Source organism: Artibeus jamaicensis, unplaced genomic scaffold (genome assembly GCF_021234435.1).
Source record: "Artibeus jamaicensis isolate MK-2021 breed Jamaican fruit bat unplaced genomic scaffold, CSHL_Jam_final contig_490, whole genome shotgun sequence".
In the NCBI taxonomy this organism is placed as follows: Eukaryota; Metazoa; Chordata; class Mammalia; order Chiroptera; family Phyllostomidae; genus Artibeus; species Artibeus jamaicensis.
The window spans coordinates 21,433,461-21,454,181 of record NW_026521861.1 but is presented as its reverse complement, the minus strand read 5'-3'; the positions used below and the strand labels follow the sequence as shown (position 1 = coordinate 21,454,181).

The window sequence follows — 20,721 nt, the reverse complement described above, 5'->3', positions numbered from 1 at the left end:
TCAGAAGGAAACGGCACAGACCGCAGGTCCACACCGAAAAGGCCGAGTGCCGCAAGGTCACAGGAGGAAAATCTAGGTGACCTTGGATTTCGGGAGGAGTTTTAGGCACAGCGTGATCCATGAAAGAAAGAAGAAAACCGGGTAAGCTGATGTTACGAAAACGGCAGATCCCAGCTCCGTGGAAGACGCTGCCAGACACTGAGAAGCAAAGCCGAAGCCAAGGACGGATTTGGAAAACACACGTCTGCAGTGAGCTCGACCCACGCAGCCCCCAGGCGCCCCGGACTGCGGTGCCACCACCGTCCCCTCTGCAGGTGAGACCTGCGAGGCCCAGCCCACGGCAGCCACGAGCAGCGAGGAGGCTGTCCCGGGGGGGGGGGGCTGGAGCATCACCTGAGGCACCGCCGTCTGCGCTCACCCCCACGGCTCGCACCGCGCTGCCTCCCGGGCACCTGTGGCACCGTGCCAGGGTCGCCTCGTGGTTGCGCAGGGCGCACCACGCAAGGGACCGTGAGCTGGCCTGTGTGCACATGTGTCTCCCCGAAGGGCCACACAGGGCCGAGGGTGGGTGTCCGTGAGACGGGCAAACACATGAGATGACGTCGACTGTCCCCACGTGGCTTTGGTCTTGGAAAATAGCCAGCTTTTTTTTTCTTAATTTTACTTATTTTTAGGGAGAAGGGGAGGGAGGGAGAGGAAGAAACATCGGTTGGAAAGAGAAATGCTGATCTGTCGCCTCTCGCGTGCACCCCGACCGGGGCCAAAACCTACAACGCAGGCACGTGCCTTCACCCGAGAGCCAGCGGGTGACTTCTCGCTTTGTGGGACGACACCCGACCCACTGGGCCACAGGCGCCGGAAACAGTTACCTGGATGCAAATGTTTGATGGCAGGTGGTAGATCGTTACTTTACAATAAAGACAGTCACAAAACCCTCAGCTTCAATCTCCGATATGGCACACCACCCTCAGCGTCCAGAGCTCTCTGGGGTCGCCCATAACCCTGAGGGGGAGAGGGCTCGGGACTCTCCCAGCTGGGCCCTGTGGGCCGGGCACCCAGCTCGGGGCCGGGACCACCCACGCAGTCCCGTCAGGGCGCACCCTGAAGACGCACCCACGGCAGACGGGCTGCAGCCTTGGACGCGCACCTGCGCCCCGCCCACTCCTAGGAGCTGCCGGACCACCTGGCGAGGGGCCCTCAGGTGAGGCGAGGCGCACCCTCCCCAACTCCGCACCTGACGCCTCAGCATTCACCTTGCTGATAATTAGAGTGCCCGAAACTTATTTAACAAAAGAATTATGCCTAAGACTTTAAGCTCAAACTTAAGGAAGCCTACAGAGAAATGATTAAACTGTGAGTGTCCTGGTATGAATGTGAATAATTATATATTAATACCGGCTACTGTTCAAATAATTGCCATTCAGCTCAAAGCTGAATCACTGACTTCCGAACAGGTGTTAATGGTTCCCGAACACAGTGAGAGAGAAAGACAATGCACGAAAATGTGGGGGTGGGGGTGGGGGAGGGGGAGGGGAGGGTGGGTGTCACACCACAGGGCGGCTGATGGGGACGGAAGGTCAGAATCGAGTCGAGGGTCCTAGTTTATGTCCCTCTGCCGTCCACAGCCCTTTGGACTTCATCTGGGTGGGTCCCGCCCTGGGGCCTCTGCTTCCTGTCCTGTCCCTTACCGACGTGCCCAGCCCTCAGCCAGGGACCCTGGGACTCCGGAGCCAGCTGACCCCACGCCCACTCATAGGAGCCTTGCTCCCTCTGGCGCCCCCCTCCCCAGATCAGGGTGAGGAAGAAAACCGGATTCAAAACGACACAGGCTGCCGATTTAGCGAGACCACATCCCTCCCTCCGGTCCCAGGGTCAGCCACAGGAAGGTGCTGTCACACCTGCCTTCCCTTGGTGGCTCCAGGCACATGGCAGGGATGGGACCCTGTGCAGTGACCCCGAACCCATTTCACGTGGAACACACCAGTGGTCATCAGATGTGCATGAATGTGCCAACACGCCCTGTGTGCGGGCCGCACCCCTCCCCTGGCCCGGTCAGGAGCTCCCCTGCAGGTGGCAGAAACTTCTAGAAGCCTCCTGCCAGAGCTCGCTGGCACCCGGGAGAACAGAAGCCCCGCCAGCCTTACCAGCAGACATGTCTCTTGGCTCCTGTGAGTCTGAAAACAAGCTTCTTGCTGACCCGGGGCAGCACCGAGGTCCTAGGCCCCACACGGAAGATTCCGTCGTTGGCCACGTGCCACTTAATTTCTGCGCGTGCTGAGCGGGTGCTTGGGTCTCAATGACCCCCCACCCACGTGGCTTTTCCAGCTGCCCTGAAAGAGCCCAGGGTCTGTTAAATAATCTTAGCTAACTTTTGAAGACGAACCCAACAGAAAGGAGCTAAGCCCTTGACTTGTTAATGAATTCTTTGCCACAGTAGGGCCGGCGCGGACAGAGCTGTGCGTGGACAGAAGGGAGGAGCCGGCGAGCCGTGATTTCTCGGCAGAGCGTGGGGCTCTTCAGAGACTCGTCTCGGTGTGGACACTGAGCCTCTGCGGCAGGGCAGCTGTAGACTCACAGGGAGCCGGACTGGATCTCCGGTGATGGAATCGGCTGCTCACTCTACTCAAATGAGGACGAGGACAGAGGAGAGCCTGGCCAGGACACCACAGCGACTGCGCGCTGAGTAGGAAGGGAATCGGGGCGCCGGGGGTTACCACCAGCCAGGGGGGGTCGGGTGTGGCCCCCTCTGGTGCAACGGGCTGAGGTGCAGAGCAGGGGCTGCCTCGGCAACCCCATCGAATGGTGCGCCTCTGGTTCCTTTAGCTCCCCCCGACGGGCATCGGATTTGTGACCTCGAGTCGGCCCACACCTGTTACAGAGAGCTGAGTCCGGGGGTGTCCCCTGAGCTCTGGGCAGGTCAGAGAACTAAGCAGGGTGACTGCCCACTGTCCAGGGATCCTCTTCTTCCCCCCGACCCTGGGCCGCTTTGGGGAGTCTGGGCTGAGGGACACGGCTCAGCCTGGGGACACAGATGTGGCTGGTGGTCACCCAGGTGGGACATCACTGGGCAGGGCAGGGAGCTCTACTCTGCCCCTTGGCTGAAGGCTGGTCCCACAGGGTCACGGGGTGGGGGGTGGCTGCTGTCACCAGTCAGTGCTGCCGCTGGGCAGCATGAGCAGAGCCCGTGCCTGTCCCCCTCCAACCAGCCCGGCAGCTGTCAGAGGCTGCTCACTGCTGGGGGGCAGGGTGCCCGGGGGTGGGGCCCCTGGGACGCAAAACGGGCATTTCTGAGGTCACCCGAGAAAGGGCACATGGTCCTCAAACAGTGGCGCCCCAGATGTGGGCTCACACAACATGATGGAGAAAAGCGTCGTGTGAGCGCGTGACCACCAGCGGCCAGGACTGCAGGGTCCATCCTGGGTGTCGGTGGTCAGGCGGCCCCTTTCTGGACAGCATCGTGCAGTCTCAGAACTCGGCAGGGGACCCTAAGGGGGAACGGAAGCCACAGCCTCCTGGGGGGCTCCAGCCACTGGCTCCAGCAGCTGGATGGCCCTGGACAGCAGTCCCCACGTCAGTTTCCCTTGTGCCGTGTCCCAAGACTTGAACACGGACACCAAGTCCGGTCTCAGAAAGAGCCTCTTCGCATCATCTCAGGCTCCGCTGCGTCCACTGCGCTGCCCTTGAAACACAACACTTCACTCCGACTCTTCTCATCATCGGGGAGGTGGGGGCGGGGGCGGGCGAGGAGGTGCTGCCCTTCCAGCCGCAGAGAGGAAGCCAGCTCCTCTGAGTTGGACGGGGCCGTCAGTGTAGGACGCAGGCGACTGGGAGGGTCCCCCAGAGGCCCTGCGACAGGTGCCAACACAGCTTTCACACTCATCTCGCTGTGGCAGCTGCCTTTTGGTGCTGGAAGATTTTGGCTCCAAATCCAACGTGAACTAGGGAAGAGAAGGGCTCGTCTTGGGAAGGCGCCTTGGTTATGTCACCTAAAACCTGTGCAGTGGCCAGCACAGAAACTGCGTCCAACTCGAAAGAAGGCAGGCCGGGGGACGGATGGCGCCTGGGCGTGAGCGAGGCCAGGCCGTCTGACACCCAGGCCAGCGGATCGCCACACCCCACGACAGCAGCCGCGGCTGAGTGCCAGCTAGTTCAGTGAAATGCTATATATGTAGGGCACTTGCCTGAGTCATTCAACCCATGGGCACCGCCTCAGAGGCTCTGGCCAGCCCAGGGCACAAACGTCTACCCGTGCAGCTGGCCAAGTGTGGGGCTGGCACCCCTGGTTCTGTGTGGATGCGGACTCGGTACCACCCTCCAGCTGCCAGAGGGGAGCTGGCTGCAGGGACTGAGCGCAAAGCGCGGTGACTCTGGATAAAGCCCGAGCTGCCCTGGCGGCGTCCACGGCACAGCCCAGGGACGGCTCTGCGGCTTCCTCTCCCTCTTCCCTCGCCCTGTGCACGGCTCAGGACAGCCCGCCCGTCCGTGGGTGTGGAGGGCCCGGGAGGCCCCGCTGACGACGGACAGACATTTCGGTCCCCTTCAACTTACACAAATATCCACGTGCAAGGTCGTGTGAGGATTTCTGTTCATTGGGTAAATGCCAAGGAGTGGGGCCGCTAGGACACCTGCTCACGGTCTGTTTCACTCTGTCGGAACCGCCACGCTGTCCTCCACAGTGGCCGCCCCACCTCGCCCGCCCTGCACGACCTCCCGCCCCGGGTGGGGCCCGTGCCCCCGATGTTGGCCACTCTAACGGGGTGCAGGGCACCTCCTTCTCAGCCACATTTCCCCGGTGACACAGGGTGTCGAATACATTTCCACCTGATCCCTTGCCATCTGAGTGTCTTCATTTGTGAGGCGTCTGCTCAGGCCTGGGCTCCTTTTTAAACTCTGTGGTTCATTTTCTTGTGGTTGAGTTTTAAGGGTTCGTCGTATATTTTGGATAATAGTCCTTCAGCAAACGTGTTTTGCAAATACTTCCTCCCAGTCTGTGGCTGGTCTCACTGGTCTCTTGACATTGGCTTTTATGGACGTTTAGTTCCGTGAGCCCGGCTCACCAAGCTCTTGGTTCTCGGTGGTGCCGCCGCGCCCACGGCCACCGCGTTCTCGCCAACGCTATCGACCAGGAGTCGCATGGGGTGTGTTTTGCACTGAAGTCTGTGGCCCACGTTATTTTTTTGCGACATGTGTAAAGTCTGTCTAGATTCATTTATTTGCATGTGGTGTCCAGTTATTCCAGAACCAGCTACCAGGAGGACCGTCCTTCGTCCACGGAACCGCGCCGTCCCTCGGCGGAGACCGGTGCGCTGCACCCTCCGTCCCGCTGACCCCGGCCCGCGCCTTGGCCGGCTCCCCGCTGTCCTGACTCTGCAGCAGGTCTTGAGTCCGGCCGTGGGGTCCTCCAGTTTCTTCTCACGCTGGCTGTTCCGGGTCTTTTGCAGCTCTGTAAGAACTTCATTTCTAAATTTTGAAAATTTTATTTATTTGGTGTTGAGAGAGAGACGGGGAGAGATAAAGAGCAACACCGCCCTGCTGTTCCCTCACTGATGCATCATCGGTTGATTCTCACGTGTGCCCTGACCCGGGACTGAACCCCAAACCTTGGTGTGTCGGGATGGCGCTCCACCCCGCGGAGCCACCCAGCCCGGCCTCTGTATGAACTTGAGAGTCCATCTGTGGGTGTCCACAGAACTACCGAGCGTGGCTTTGACTAGACTGCGCTGAACCCGCCGAGCAGGTCCGAAGGACTGACCGCGGGACAACGCGCGCCGTCTGTCCGCGACACGGAGCACCTTTCCACCTGCCTGGAGCTCTGGTACCACTCACTGGCTTTGTGCTTTTCCTCACACGGGTCTTGTACGTACTCGGTCGGCTTTAGACCAAATACTCCATGTCTGGTGCTGCCAGGATGCGGTGGAAACGTCCCGATGAGCATGTCTGCCTGTGTCTACGCACGGATTTGTGCCTCCTTTCCCTCTTCTCCGGCCTTGTTTCGACTGGGTATTTTTAAAATCGGTATTCTGTTGTCCTCTGTATTGGCCTGTGGGCTACACATCTCGGTTTGATTTCCCAGGGCATTCTGGGACTTACGACATGCATCTCGGATTGGCCCGAGTCCGCCCTGGAATACTGACATGCTGGTCCACGACGCCGTCCGTCAGAGCCGACCGCGGCACCCTCGCCTCCCGTCCTGGGTGCTGCGCGTGGTCTTTCTGGGCTTCACCTCCGCACATACTCCGATCCTCCGATCGTGGCGATTCCTTTTACTGTGAGCAGCTCAAGTAAGAAAACTGAGTTTTTACGACTCCCGCACAGTTTCCACTCCTCGTGATGCTCGCCTCTCTGGGACCAGTTCATGGCAGCATCCAAAGGCCGACTGGTGTCTCTGCCATTTCTGGGGCAGTTCCAAAGGGCAGAGTGCCCCTTTCCCAGCAGCCTGCCTGCGACCTTCCAAGACCCTGCCCTTCTGAGCGGGCCCCTCGCCCCACCGCCCAGCTCAGCACCAGCTTCGGCACCAGCAGGACATGCTGCATAGTGTGGGGGGGGCTGGGGGGGCAGAGAGGCCCGCGGCAAGCCTGCTGGGGCTTCATCTGCAGGGGGTCTGCCCACAGGGCGGGGCCCAGCTCAGGGGCGGGGCTCAGGGAGGCGCCCAGCGGAATGTCCCTGCAACACTGAGACCTTGCTGTCCCAGGGGTGCTGCTGGGGGCTGGGCAGGGGAGGTCACCCACACCTGGCATTCACTGGGCCAGTCCTGTGGGACCCTGGCTCAGGCCCAGGACCGAGGGCCCAGAGGTGTGGCGGCGAGTGCCACAGGCCCGACTCCCGCCCGAGGCTCCGCGCTTTCCTCTGGGGCCTCGCTCACCACCGGGGCGTGGATCACTCAACTGAGGGGACGCGCCTTCTGTCTTCTCCTGGTAAAATGAGAAGTAACAAAAATGGGGGTGCCAGGGACTCACTAGGAAACACAAGGCACACCTTTGCACACTCGGCGGGGACTGAGACCCGGATTTCTTTTCTGCAGAGGAAGGAAGGTGCCCCGTTGAACTGGTCAGGGCACTGGAGTCGCCAGGGCTCCACGTCACAAGACCCCCACCAGCGGTCCAGGCAGCTGGACGCATCTTGTTCGGCCCCATGTCCCCAGAGAGCAGGTGCCCTGTGGCCTTGCACTCCCTGCTGGCTGCTGCCCTGGAATCTATTTGTCCCCACCGCTCGCTGCACAATGACCTCTGGTGGCCAAGACGCTTCTGCGGAGGAGCGGATGGAGAACAGAGAACTGGGCGCCTGGAGGAGAGGTGGGGATGGGGCACCCGGGGGCTCGGGAGGCCAGGGTGCTGCTGGTTCCCACACCACCGGACGGCCCTGACACGAAAGCGGGTCCCTCGTGGTGATGGCACACCTGGGTGGCCCGTGGACCGACGCCCAGACGTCTCCGGAGATGACAGGAAAGGTCGCAGGGCAGTGTGGAGCGAGCCCGGCCTTATCCCCCGGCACCCTCGCTGAGCAGGGCGCGTCCTGGACTGGCCGCTCCTGAGAGCCGCGCTGCTTGGAGACGCCCCTCAGGTCAGCCGCTCTGGCCTGGAACCTGGCGTGGCACCCGGGAGGCGGCCTCACGTTCCCAAGCACGCGCTGGCGTGGGGCTGTGCGGTCACACTGGGCACTGCTGGGCCAGCTGCCAGCCTGGTCAGAAGGGTCAGGGGTCAAATCTTGCCACGTGATCAGTCAAGGCCCGGAACTCCCTGAACACATGTGGCAGGAGGAGCAGGTGGGTGACGGCCTCGTGGGTCCAGTCATGCAAACCTCACACTGCGCAGGGGACAAGAAGCCATGGCATGAAAACCGAGATATCATCTCAAAGGTCGAAGTGCCCCGGCTCGCTGACGGGCTGAGCTCTGTGCGCCCCGTCACCTTGCGCACTGGACGCGAGCACGCCCAGACCGCACAGTGAGACGGATCCCGAATGCCCCGGGCACGCCGCCGGCCCTCGCCTGCTGCAGCCCCACAGACGGGAGCGGAGCGGGACGGTGCACATGGGCCACCGTCACACTGCTGCTCTCGTCAACACAAGTGGCATTTACACGCACTAGCTCTGACAGGGTAAACGAGACCACCCGATGCGGTTTCAGAAGTGAGCCCCGTATTCCAGAAAAGAAAACGTGGTCAGGCGGGGAAGGGAAAGAGAAGCCGGGGGCCCCCAGCCAGGTGCTCCCGCCGAGAGACCCCCGCCGAACCGTGCGCGTCCAGGACGCGGGCAGTGAGGAGCGTCGAGAGGTGTTAATGGTCTCAATATTCATCTGCTGCGGGGAGGCGCTCTGCAAAGAAGACAGAAAAAAACGGCTAATGGCCGTGTCTCTGCCATTAAAGCGAGAGGCTTGACGCGTCTTATAATCAGAGGACAATTTGCAAATCATTAAGAGAAATGTAAAATTCCATTAAAATACAAATCAAGAGACTCTCCCCGGACTAATAATCTTTTTGATATTATTTTGCATCTCACCATTTCTGTTCCGATACCCGGGCCCCGCAGACGACCAGGCCCCGAACACACTCCCCGCCGCAGCCCCTGCTCTAACGAGAGGCGGCGAGAAGGATCATCTGCGATTCAGAGCAGGTACTAATGAAGAATTCCATATATTCTGAAATTTAATTAAAACCCCAAAGATTTCAAATTAGATGCAATTTGAAATGCCTGGGGCAGAAATACATGCACTTGCTTGGCGAGGGTACCACACTGAAAGTTGATACCGTAATTGGTCTTGATGTATTTTTGTGTTGCCGGGCTGAAGCACAGGACTCATAACCATATAAAAATTCTCTGTAGATTACCTGCTCATTGAAAATGCCATCACTCAGGTAGTGCTCCCCTAAATTACCATGCCACTAAAATGCACAAAGTGATTCGGAGAGGAGAGCGCACAGCTGGCCGACGCTGCCGGTGAGTTATGCAGGCGTCAGCCTGGCCTTTCTTCTTAGTAAAATATGCTCAGTCGAATATTAAAATATAATTGGCATTCAACCTAAGTCGCTTAAACCATTTTGTTATCTTCTTTTAAACTGATTTGGCTCCTCCGCAGTTATTTTCGAGGATGCGATTCAGGAACTAATGGCAGCATCATATTCGGCTGGATGTGTGCTGTTTTACATGCGCCACAAACGGGTGCGGTTTCTGCAGCCCGGGAGGGAGGGCTGGCCTTGCAGTGTGAGCTCCCCTTGAACATCAAAGGCCCGATTCCTGGGGAAAAGGGGGGTGGGGAGGACCTGGCGTTTATGTTGGTTCTCCCATATTTTATTCTCAGAGGAGAAAGGGAGGCAAATTTCCCATGAAGCGTAGATGGGAGGCCGCACAGTGTGCCCGTCTGGGCTCCATCTCGGACTCTCTCCGACAGACTGTGGGGGGCGGGGCTGGGAATGCCAGGGAGCAATGAGGGTCTCTGAAAAGCAGACAAGTGAACGCACGCAGGGTCCAGGAAGGGGCCCTGCTCCGCGCATGCCATGCATTTTGCGCCACGACAAACAGCGGTGCTCAAGAAAAGGAAAAGGAGTCCCCACGGTGAGGGAGATGCCGTATACACGCTGCTGGCCGAGGGGCAGTGCCCGCCAGAAACACTTCCCAACGCATCACCGCCACGTCACCCACAGGCGCTGCAGGATCTGGGAGGGCAGCAGGCCACCAGATGCAAACTTACGTGCGTGAGCGATGTATTTAAGGCACAGGGGGCAACATCGAGGCCGGCGGGCTGAATCGGCCCTCCACCTTGTTTCTACCCGGCGGCAGCGCCCAGCTCTCGCTTAACTGTTAAGGAGCAGTTATGTTCATAAATATCCTGAAGTGACATTCGGCCCTTTGAAGGCAACCGCGAGGCGGATGTGGCCCCTGTGAAAACGAGTGTGCCACCCCCAACGTAAGGGTTAAAAAGGCTTCCCTTCCCCACTGCGCGCTTCAGCTTGCTCCTTACGAGAACTGCATTGTTGGCATTAACACGTCACCCAGCGCCCCGAGAGCTGAGGGTCCAGGGGGGCCTGACCCACGGCCTCACTTCTCCTCCAGGTGTGTGGTTTCTCCGTCCCGACCAGCGAAACATGACCTTCAACAGGGATGTGTGCTTATGAGGTATGCTGAGCCGGTTCGAACACTGGGTAGCAGGTAAAAACTGTGGGACAAAGCATCGTAATACTTTTTACACTTTAGGCTCCTAGAGATGGTTTCACAGCTCTGTTGCCATTAATTGTATTTACATATTCAACATGTTGACAACTTCAAGTCAGATTGCAGGTGGCTCTCACTACGATGCGTTCCCTGTGAGCCGGGCAGCAGGGAGGGTTCCGCCCTGCGGCGTGTGAGCGCGGTGTGTGAGGGCAGCAGCAGTGCCCGTAAACCCTGCGTGCGAGGCGCTTCGACAGCAAGAGTGTGAAACACTCTCCAGGAGCAGGCCGGCCTGTCCAGTGCTGCAGTGGGAACATTTTTAAAGCATATTTAAGTGAAAAGTCTGTTTTCAGGTTAAAATACAGACCTGACAGAAAGCCCCTGGTTTTCGAAGCCCATTTCCAGGGTGGGTTATAGAAGTAACAACTTATTTCTATGTCCTCCTGGGCAGAAACCGGTCCCCACTCCCGTTCCGAGGTGGAGTGAACCCACGCCCGAGATGCAGACCCGGCGGAGGGTTGCGCCAAAAGTGCGCAGGGAAGACGGCGACTTTCATTTTCGGTGGACACCCTCGTCAGTGTGCTGTTTGGTCGCCGTGCCGGTGGCAATGCGTGTACACAGTCCGAGCATTTCCCTGTCCGACTGGAAGTGGCGTCTGCCTGCCACAGACGCCCACTCTGCCCCTCAAGGTGGGGCAGTGCTGTCTCCTCAGAGTCTGGGGTGCGCCCGAGCTTAGTCAGCTGGCGTGTGGGACCTGCAGCCCTTGGGGGAGGCGTCTCGAGTTTTTTTTTTTTTTTTTGCCGGCTTCGTGGAAACCTCAGGGAATGTGAGATGGGACCACTCTTAGATTCAGCAGGGACCTTCCACTGAGCAGGGCTTCCCAGGAGGCCTTGGCGATCACTGGTCAGTCAGAGGCCTCTGCGTGGGATACCAAGCATTTTCTCGGGGCCCAGTGGGCTTCGGTCCTGTCCAGCTGGGGCCAGCATCCCAGAAGCTGGCCCAGGTCTTCCTCCGGGGGTTTGGGGGCAGGTATGTGAAAGCACTGCTCCCTGGGAAAGTGCATGGTGACGGAGGGGTTATGTAAACGGCCAGAAGCCCCCCCTGCACTTCTAGAATGGGGGCCCTCGGCAGAGCTGTAGATGGATCTCATCCGGAACTTGAAGTGGCCTCTTCTCCTCTGCTGGCCACAGCAGCTCACCAGTCTCTGGAAGAACCTAGAGCCGCGTCCATCCGGCGATTGCAAAGAAAAATGCACCTGTGGACCAGGGTATCTGGTCGCCTTCTGCAGGTCCTGGTCCGCTACGCTGACACTCTCCCCGGGTCACGCTGGCCGAGTGGCGCCCCGGGCAAGGTTCCTTGCATTCTCCGGTCGGTGAAGGAGCCGACTCCGTGGCCTGACCGAGGAGGGGCAGACGTGCAGCCTCGTTCTCCCCGAGTCAGAACCACGGGCCCCTCAGCAGCGGCCCTGCCTTCTCCGCTGCAGGCCAAGCTCCGGTCAGGCACACGGGCACACGGAATCTGGAGCGTAACGACGGCTGCAAAACTCCTCATCGGCCACAAGGCCACACACCCCGCACAAAACGTGTCGCTACAAACAGTGAGCGCAGTGCAGGGTGGAGCGCTCGGCGACCCGCTCATGGGAGCTGTACCCACTCGAGTATGTTTCTCAGGAGAACAATTCTCAACATCGGGCGCATGAACACACACACACACGCATGTGCACACATTTGCCTAGGATGGTCACGGGTCTGGGGAGGGAGGAGGACGGCAGGAACTGTAGGTATTGTGTCATGAACAATGTTCCTTGTGGAACATCCTGAGACATACGTCCCCCCCAGCGAGGGGACTGAGACATGACAGTGCCTTGCAAACACTGTTTGCTTGGATGAATCGCCACTGAAACTTTAAAGACCATCCCCTCGTCCAAGATGTCATTGCAGGACACAGAGCAAACGAGCACTAATGCCAGTCGCTGGCCGGGAGATGTGGGAGAAGCCGCAGACAATGGCCAAGCCACGGTCTGAACCGTGGGCCCTTTGGCCCGGGAAGCCCGCCAGTCCACTGGTGCACAGCTACCGGTCAAGCCAGAGAGCGAGCAGGTCCGGGCACCGACTGTTTGTGACCCAGCCTGGCCAGCCTCGAGTTGACAAGGCCAGAGCCAACGGGACCGCAGCCACAGTGCCACCAAGACCCAGCAGTGGTCCTGCAGACATGGTGTCCCCTCTGGGCAGGCAGCCCAAGCCAGGACATACGACTCTGCAACCAAGTGCTCCGATCCACTGAGGGGCTGGAGGGAACAGAGAGAGTCAAGTGTGACAGGGACCGGGCAGCCTAGAGAGGGACGATGGCAGGAGTGCCTCTCTGCTGGGACAGGGACAAGCGTCAAGGCTGATGGGCTGCAGGAAGCTGTGTCCCCTCCGGGTGGATGTGTCCTCTGGACAGGCTGATGGCCAGGGGCTGGTCTTCCGGTCCCACAGGGGAGGGGTCCCTAGGAGGGCCTCAGCCCTGAAACGTCCCCGATGAAGGAGACTGCCCGCTTGCCGCTGCCTCGGTCACCTACCAGGCTGACTCTGCACCCCGTACACCATTTGCTTCCAGCAACTTCCGCCCTCCGTTTGCTCTCAGACAGGATGTCCTGCCCGCCGTCCCCCGCAGAGTTCTACTGTCCGTGACCCAGGCACCAGTGGCTCCTGCCTTGATTCCAGATGCCCGACTGCCTACGGGCTCCTGGGACTTCCTGGCCTGGCACCGCGCTCGGCTCTCCCCGGGGTCTCTCCGGGACCGCCTCGCCCAGCTCCAGCCTCGGCAGGCCCTGGAGCCTGGCCCTCGTGGTGGTGGGCAGCTCCGGGGCCAAGGAAGCATTTCAGCAGCTGCTTCGTTCCCACCGAATTTAAGCTTGCTTTGGTCACTCACTGGACACAGGGGCGCCACCCCTGCCAGCAGGTAAGACCTCGGCCAGGTGGACAGTCCTTATGTCTGCACAGAACACATGGGACCAGGGAGCTGCCAACCCATCTCCCGTCGTAACTACTCGCTGCTCTTTAAATCGGTGATTTTTTAAGCTCGGGAAAAACACCATCACGCACTGCCTGAAAGCACACGGGGAGGCCGCAGACACGCCCTGGAGACGAGTTCTGGCGGGACAAGTGGCTTCTGGAGCCGTGTGAAGGGCTCCGACGTGGACCGAAGGGGCTCTGTGCTGGGAGACCCATGCGAGTCTGGCACAGCCTGGCTGTTTCCGGGACGTGAGTGACAGCTGGGGACAGAGGAGCTGGCCGGGGTGGGCTAGGGGTGGGCGGGGCCGGACGATCCTGCTCGGCTCCCCAGGCTGCATTTCTAACTTTAAAGGGCCGGCCCGATGAGGGCTGAGGTCATGGTGTCTCCCTTCCTGGCTGCGTCCCTGACCCCGGGACACAGTGCAGAGTGGACACATCGGCTGAGTCCCTGGCGGGGCCCCTCCTGGACGTCCCTGGTGCATGGGTTCTTGGGAGAGGCCTGTTGGCGAGGGGGTCACAGAGACACGGAGGCCCTCGCTGAGGCTCGGCGCTGGAAGGTGCACAAAACTGACGTGTAGCTGGCAGGTCAGAAAGTGCAGATGGGCCACCCTCACATGGCCGGTCCCACAGCCACCAGCTGCGGCTGTGATGCGGGAATCGGTAAAGGGCTAAATGCATCATTGAAGGTGGAGTATTGGCTTCACCCAGCAAAGAAAACTCAGAACTAATCCGAGAAAACCGTCCTGTGTGAGACGGGAGGACCGGCTGAGGGGTGCAGGCCCTCCGCCCCCCGCCCCAGCAAAAGCAGAAAGGCCCAGGGTTAGTGGCCAGCCGGCCACCTGCCCAGCTACCATGGCCCGCACAGCCAGGCCGGATTGGAGGGGCCGGTGGGCTGGGAACAAAAGGGAAGTGACTGCACACGTTCTGTGCCTGAAAACGGACCCTGGGTACAAAGGCCTGCTTTTCCGAGTTCACTGGGGAGCGCCGCTCTGGGCGAAGTGCCCTCCTCTGACGTGTGCGCTTTCGCCGCTGACCCCTGCGGCTACTCGATGCGGTTACACAAAGGAGCCAGGTTTTTCCTATGAATAGCTGTGAAGAAGTTCAGCGGTGTTAACAGAAAAGAGGTTTAAACAATATTTTCATTATGAAAGAAACATTAAGTAAAGATTTACTTCAAGAATAAGGACTTCATTGAATAACTATTTCTTGGAGAAAAATGAAACCAAAATAAACAAAACTGACCTTTGAAAGAGGTTTCCAGGGAGGGCCTGACCCCCTCGAAAAGCCCGCTTGTGCTATGAGACAGCCGCTCCATCACTGAGTGGCCGGGAGAACGGATTCTGTGGACGCTTTTCATAGACCCGGTTGCAAAAAAACAAAAATCGAAACCCGCAAAACGCAGAGAGAGAGAACGCTAATTTTGAAAACAGAAAATGCCCTCCTACTAAAAAAAACAGTCTCCGGGGAAATTCATCGGGCCCGGCAGCCCCCGGTGGTTTTGGTTCCTCAGTAGCTCGGTCCCTGGCTCCCAGGAGCCGCTGCTCTCCCGGGGAAGCCCGCCTGCCCCGGCCCCAGGAACGGTGGCCGCAGCAGACACTTCCAGACTTCCAGTCAGCAAGGGCGGCTGGAGGGCTCCCGGGGAGAAATCCCCAGGTGAGTAACTCGCTTTAACTGAACTTCGGAACTTCTCCGAGAAGACAAGTGGAGCCACAGGAAGTTCCCAGCGTCTGATGTTTTGCCCTCACCAAGGGCAACTTTGGGTGGCTCCCCTTCCCTGCAGTTTGGGGCTCCTTCAAAGCTGAGCCCGTGGCTCCCAGGGTGCTTGCCTCACAGAGGACCCCACAGGGGACCCTGGGAAGGAGAGGGGCCTCTGGGCAGCAGATGGGCCACGCTGGGGCCTGAGGGGTGGGCAGTGCAGGTGCCGAGGTCCCGAGCCCCCCCAGCCAGGGCTTCAGGGCAGGACTTCGAGAAAAGCATGACCCACAGAAGCAGCTCCGCAGACTCCAGAATTGACGTGCACAGAAAGCAGGACTCGTCATGGAAATGGAGGCCGTGTTTAAAGTGGACCTGTTCCCCAGTTTGCACAGAGGGTCTGCTCCTTCCTGTGGACCCACAGCCTCCAGGCCTGCAGGCGGTCGGAGGACTCGCCCTCCCCCCACGGGGTCACTGGCTCCCAGACACACAGTGAGGGCCAGCGAGCCCCCCACCGCTGGACACAAAGGGGCGCACAGCTGGGGCCAGTGCCGTTAACTCCACGGTGGCCACCGCATTCCAGCCGTGCCCCACCTCCCTCCCTCCGCAACCCATAAAGTCCCCACACCTGGACCCTTCCCCGGGGGTGACTGTGCTGCACAGATTCCCGGCCGCACACGCACAGGCCACAGCCACTACCTGTCAGCTGGCGGGTGCCACTCAATGCCCCCACCCCCAACCAGCTACAGGGGACCATGACCTGCTCACAAGTCCCCACCAGCAGGGCTTGGCTGACAGGGGACGGGCGACTGGGTGGCTGCAGGGACAGCCTGGCCTGGTGCGGGCCCAGAGCTGGGGACGCAGGGCAAGAGTGGCCGGTCCCAGTGCTGAGGGCAGGACTCAGGATGTGATGAGCCCCCTGTCCCCCACCCTCTTAGATGACACAGGACGTCTGCCCTGGATTTGTAATTTCTCTGTTCCGAACATCTCAACACCTTAAATGCCTGCTCCCTCATTTGACAGACCCGATGGCAGGGAAGCCAGTTAGACAGTTCTTCCTGCGCCCAGAGGCAGAGCGGAAACGGTGACAGAGAGGTGACAGCGGAGAGAGGAGGACACAGCTCCCAGGTTCCCAACGGCATCTCCCAGTCCCTCAGACGCACAGCCCTGTCCCCGGGGCGGAAGGTGCACCGGGTACCGTCACCCATACTCTTTGCCGGCCCTGGACGCAGGTGCTGGGGGCAGGGCAGGTGGGCCGTGGACTCCTGCAGAGTGCCGCCCAGCTCCTGCCCCACCCGGGGGCCCCCGTTCAGTCTCCGCAGCCCTCGCTGGAGGAGACCTCCTGGGACAGTTCCGGACGACACCAGGGGCCGACAGACACACGTCTGTCGCCGCCTCAGTTTCCGTCAGCGCCTGCAGAAAGGGGTGGGGCTCCTCCCCTGTCACTCAGCTCACGGTCGGCTGGGCTTCCGGGGTCTCTGCCTGCCTCCCCTGAACACTCTGCTCCCTTTGCCCGTTTGTTTTTGCTGAAAATCACAGCAGCAATTAGAATAGCATTAAACTTACTCAGTAAATTCCATTGTTAAGTTCAAGTTCACTTTAACCTTCCCCATGATTTCTGGGTGTTTTTTTCCTTGAAGTACACGTATGTATGCATTCTTTAAGTACATGTAGATATGGGTTCACATATGTATATACACACACATAAATTCTGTATATAAATGCTCATTTGTATTAAAATAACCATAAAAATCACTATGCAAAGTAAACGTCTGGTAAGTGTCCAGAGTGACTGTAGCTGCTGTACGGAGGAATCCAAACAAAAGCTTAAAACAAAGGCCTGGGAGAGTTTCAGGCTCTCGCAGGGTCGCTCTGCGGAGGCAGTGGTTCCCAACCTGTCCCAAAGAGCAGAGCACCTGGCCAGGGGACGTCTGGGCAGCTCAGTGGAGAGCCCGTCGGGACGACATGCCGCCGCTACCACTGGGACGGCCAGCACCAGGTTCAAGGAGGCGGCCAGTGGCCCACGTACAAGCCTCACTCTGAGCTGCTGGCCAGCAGACAGGGCAGGCTCCCCGTATGCTGACTGAGGAACCCACTGCTGCTCAGCTGGGCTCCTACTCAGACCTCTCCCGGCGAGAGGCCCCGTCGGGCTGCCTGCATCGTCTCCCCACCTCTGCCAAGCCCAGGGCGACCACACGCCCAAACCAACACAGCCGTCTGGCACGGTGCAGGCTGCACTCTCGTCCCTGCGGTGTGGCCACATGCCGGCTCTGTTTGGGTGGCGGGAAAACGCCCAGTTGGTACCGTCAGTAGAGCGAGCGGTGATGTGAGACAGGTGCCCCGAGGGGAGCACAGAGCGGGGGTCACTGACCTTGCAGGAAGATGGGGTGGTGCAGGGCAGGCACGGGGAGCTCCGGGAGGGCGGCAGGATGCTGGAAGTAGGCACGCAGCCAGGCCGCGCCCTGCGCCAGGGGACCCGCTGTCTCTGCAGGGCTGCCGGGCGAATCAGGAGCGGCAGGGGCCTCCGTGGGGCTGTGGAAGTGACAATGGAAGGTTAGTGAACCTCGAGGCCCGGTCCGCACATCTGCAAGGCAACCCGAAAATGGCGGCGCCTGCAGCCCTTCCCCGAGCAGGCGAGTCTCAGCGAGCTGCGCCAACTGCAGACGATGGCCCGGAGGACGACTGGGGGAGGACGAAGGCTGAGACGCCCGGGAGCCACTTCCCCTGTGTGTCCACCTTCAGCTTTAAAAGACACAACATGCTCCCCTGGCTGGGCGGCTCGGCTGGTTGGACCATCGTCCCTCCGCCCAAAGGTCACAGGTTTGATCCCTGGTCCGAGCGCACACCTAGGCGGTGGGTTCATCCCCAGTTGTGCACTGGGTGCAAACAATCAGTGTTTTCCTCTCACGTCCTCTCTGTCTAAAATCAAATATACCCCTGGGGGTGAGACAGAGGTGGGTGGGGTGTGTGTGTGTGTGTTTGTTTTACGGAAGAAACATGGCGGCCTGGAAAACAAGGGGCGATCCCCAGGGGGCGCGTCCTGGGGCACGGCGCTTCCACTTGGGGCTCTGCGTGTCTGTCTCCGGCCAGAAACCGGCTGCCACAGAGCGATGACGACCACGCAGACGCGATTCGCAGGGCAGTGCGCCCGCCCCTTCACAGGGCGCACAGGTGCACACCTGTGTCGCCTGTCAAATCGCCGAGCGCTCGTTACCAGAGCCTGTTCCCAGAAACCCTGAAGTGACTGCAGCGCTGCCCCCCTCCTGCACCCACAGAGCGGCCCCCACGTGCTTCCTGCGCCCTGGGGACTTCCTGGGAGGCCGCTCTTGGTCCCCTTGCTCCCACACTCGAAGGTGTCTAGTCCGGGTGTGGTCCTTCCTGGGTTTGGGACCTCAGAGCAGTACTGCGGGACATTCGCTCGTTCTTTAGGTCTTACTGTTTATTACGGACACTGGTCTCCCCTTTACCTCCTAAAGCTTATTTTTATTTATTTTAAACCAGCGTGTTTTAGCCTCTCTTCAGATGGCTCTATCTCATCTAACTGGGTAGTGATTCTTCCGTCGCTGGACCCTGCAGCTGCCCCTCGTGGACCCGGCCCCTCGGCAGGGCTGACCTTCTGGATGCGCAGCTGCGCTGCCCGAGGAAACAAGTCTGACCCCTCCCGATGCCCCCCCTCCCACCTTGCCGGGCCCCGGACGCCTGGCACGCTCCTCGGGCTTCCCAGACCTGGGGGCGGACTTCCTCCCATCTCCTTCCGTGTAGCACAGCTCCCGAGGCTTTTCAGGGGACGTGGAAACTCCACCAAAACACAGGTACAAGGGGCTGTCTCCCAGAAGCCTCACACCCCCCTCGCAGCGTCCTGAGGGTGGTGGGTGAGCTGCACCCGCAGGCTGCCTCTCCTCCCCGTGGACTCCCTGCCCCCACCCGCCCGAGCAGCCCGGCACAGGCGGGAGAACAGAGTTAAGGCACCAGTGTCACTGCCTTCAACCCGCGGGGGACTTCCTGACACGGCCAGAGAGGGCCAGGGCCCCTCCGGACCCCTGCAGAACCCAGCAGGGCTGGGGCGCGGGGCTGGATACCCCAGAGGAAGTGTCCCACAGGCCTCGGTTGGTCTTCAGGGCTGGTGGGGGCTAAGGTCCCGTCACACACACACCGTCGGGGGTCCCTAGGGGAGGGGTGGTCACGAGGAGAGACGGGCATCTTCATCCGAGAGGCGGGGTCTTCTGTGCCACCTGGCCTCCTCCTCTGCTTGGAGTTACGTCCCTCCTCACTCACATCCCCAGCGACACAGGGCGGACCCTCGGGCACCCCAGGCCACTGCCCACGCTGGGGCCTCAGCCTCCATCACTCGGGACGTGAAACGTGAGCTGTGCTTCCCAGCATTTCCCACCCTTACGAGGGTGTTTGAAGAGTTTTTATAGTAGTAAAATTCATCTTAAATTGATTTTTTATGCTCGTGCTAAAGATCCCAACCTCTGATCTCCTCCACGGCTCTCCTTTTTAACTCTTTCTCTGTTGGCGCTGGGCGACTGTTCACGGGTGAATGCAATTAAAGCGCTTTGATTCCAAAGCCAGGATTTATGATACCACATTTGAAATGAATGGCATTAAACACACACATAAAAGCAGATTTCTAAAGCCATGACACAAATTTCCATTTCTACAATCTAATGGAAATGATTCTCTGCCCTGCCCTCTCCTCCAACCTTGAGAGTGTCGCGGTGTGACCGCCACTGGGGGCCGCTGACGGCCCCTTTCAGGGAGGAGGACACCCTCCAGGCCCCCGGACCCCCCATCTGATGGACTGGAACCCCCACTGTCATGGCTCCAGGGCCCACCCTCATTTACGTCCCAGGTCCACGCAGCTCACCTGCTGCGGACGTGCCAACACCGACTGGGCTGCGTACAGGGAGGCACCAGCCACTGAGGGACAAGGAACGGGGCACTGCCGTGCACGCAGCCCCAGAGCTGGCGCCGCAGCCAGAGTCACACGGCGCTCCCGTCCAGTGGGACTGCGTGGGGGGGGGCGTCCGAGTCCGGCTGCCTGTTCCTGGGGTGCACATCGTCACGAAGGCCCTCTGCCTCTCCCTCGTTAGTGGCAGGAGAGGGGACCCGGCTCTGCTGAGCCTTCTGACTTGTGACGACAGCGATGCCCTCATGCCCCAGCACAGTGACCTTGAGGTCATGTGTGGTTTGGTTCAGGGGCCTCTTGGAGAAACACGCAACTGCCAACACCTCAGGGGCTTCATAAGAAAAAAGGGCCGCGGTACGGTGCCTGCAGGGGAAGCTTCCGGAATGTCCGTGTGTCAGAGAGCCCGTGTGAGGCGCCCCTGGAGCTGCGACCTGTGAGAGGCGGCCCAGACCTGTCCCTTCCTGGGCTGGCAGGAAGAGTGTTCGGGCGCAGAGCCGGGTCAGATTCGCTCTCCAGTGAGGCCGGCCACTCCTGACCTGGACGTGCTAATGGAGGGCACTCGGCTGCCCAGCACAGTCGGTCGTCACGAGAAACCCTTCCTCCCTGTCAGAGGCATTTCAGGACACTGATGTGAAAGAGAACAGAGGGGGCTGCCACACACCTGGGACGCAGGGGACCGGCAGCTGTGCCGCATTTACACAGGTGGCCCTGGGCACAGAGGCACCGACCTGGGCCTGGCAGGACAGGGAGCTGGGGGCCTGCTCTGTCCCACGTGCTCAGTGCTGTAGATAAAACTCAGCTAACGTGGCAGGAGACTTGGGAGCCGCAAGACTTTACTGGCATCGAAGAACCGCCAAGTCTCTCATTTCTGAGAGAATTCTACTCCCCAAAGACATGAAAATGTCATGAACTTGGCTGAAGTCTCACAGGATGGAAGGAAACTGGCCAAGGCCCTAAGCGCACCCTCTGGTCTGGGTGGC

At 59.9% G+C, this 20,721-nt stretch overlaps 1 protein-coding gene across 1 annotated transcript in view; it reads right to left on the bottom strand.

Moving 5' to 3' along the window:
• Positions 1-20,721, bottom strand: part of MGMT (O-6-methylguanine-DNA methyltransferase) — a 142,210-nt gene that overhangs the window by 11,450 nt on the left and 110,039 nt on the right. The window contains exon 3 of the mRNA XM_037159214.2: positions 17,201-17,361. Within this exon, the coding sequence (XP_037015109.2) occupies positions 17,201-17,361 (161 nt within the window). The remainder of the gene's footprint in view (positions 1-17,200; positions 17,362-20,721) is intronic.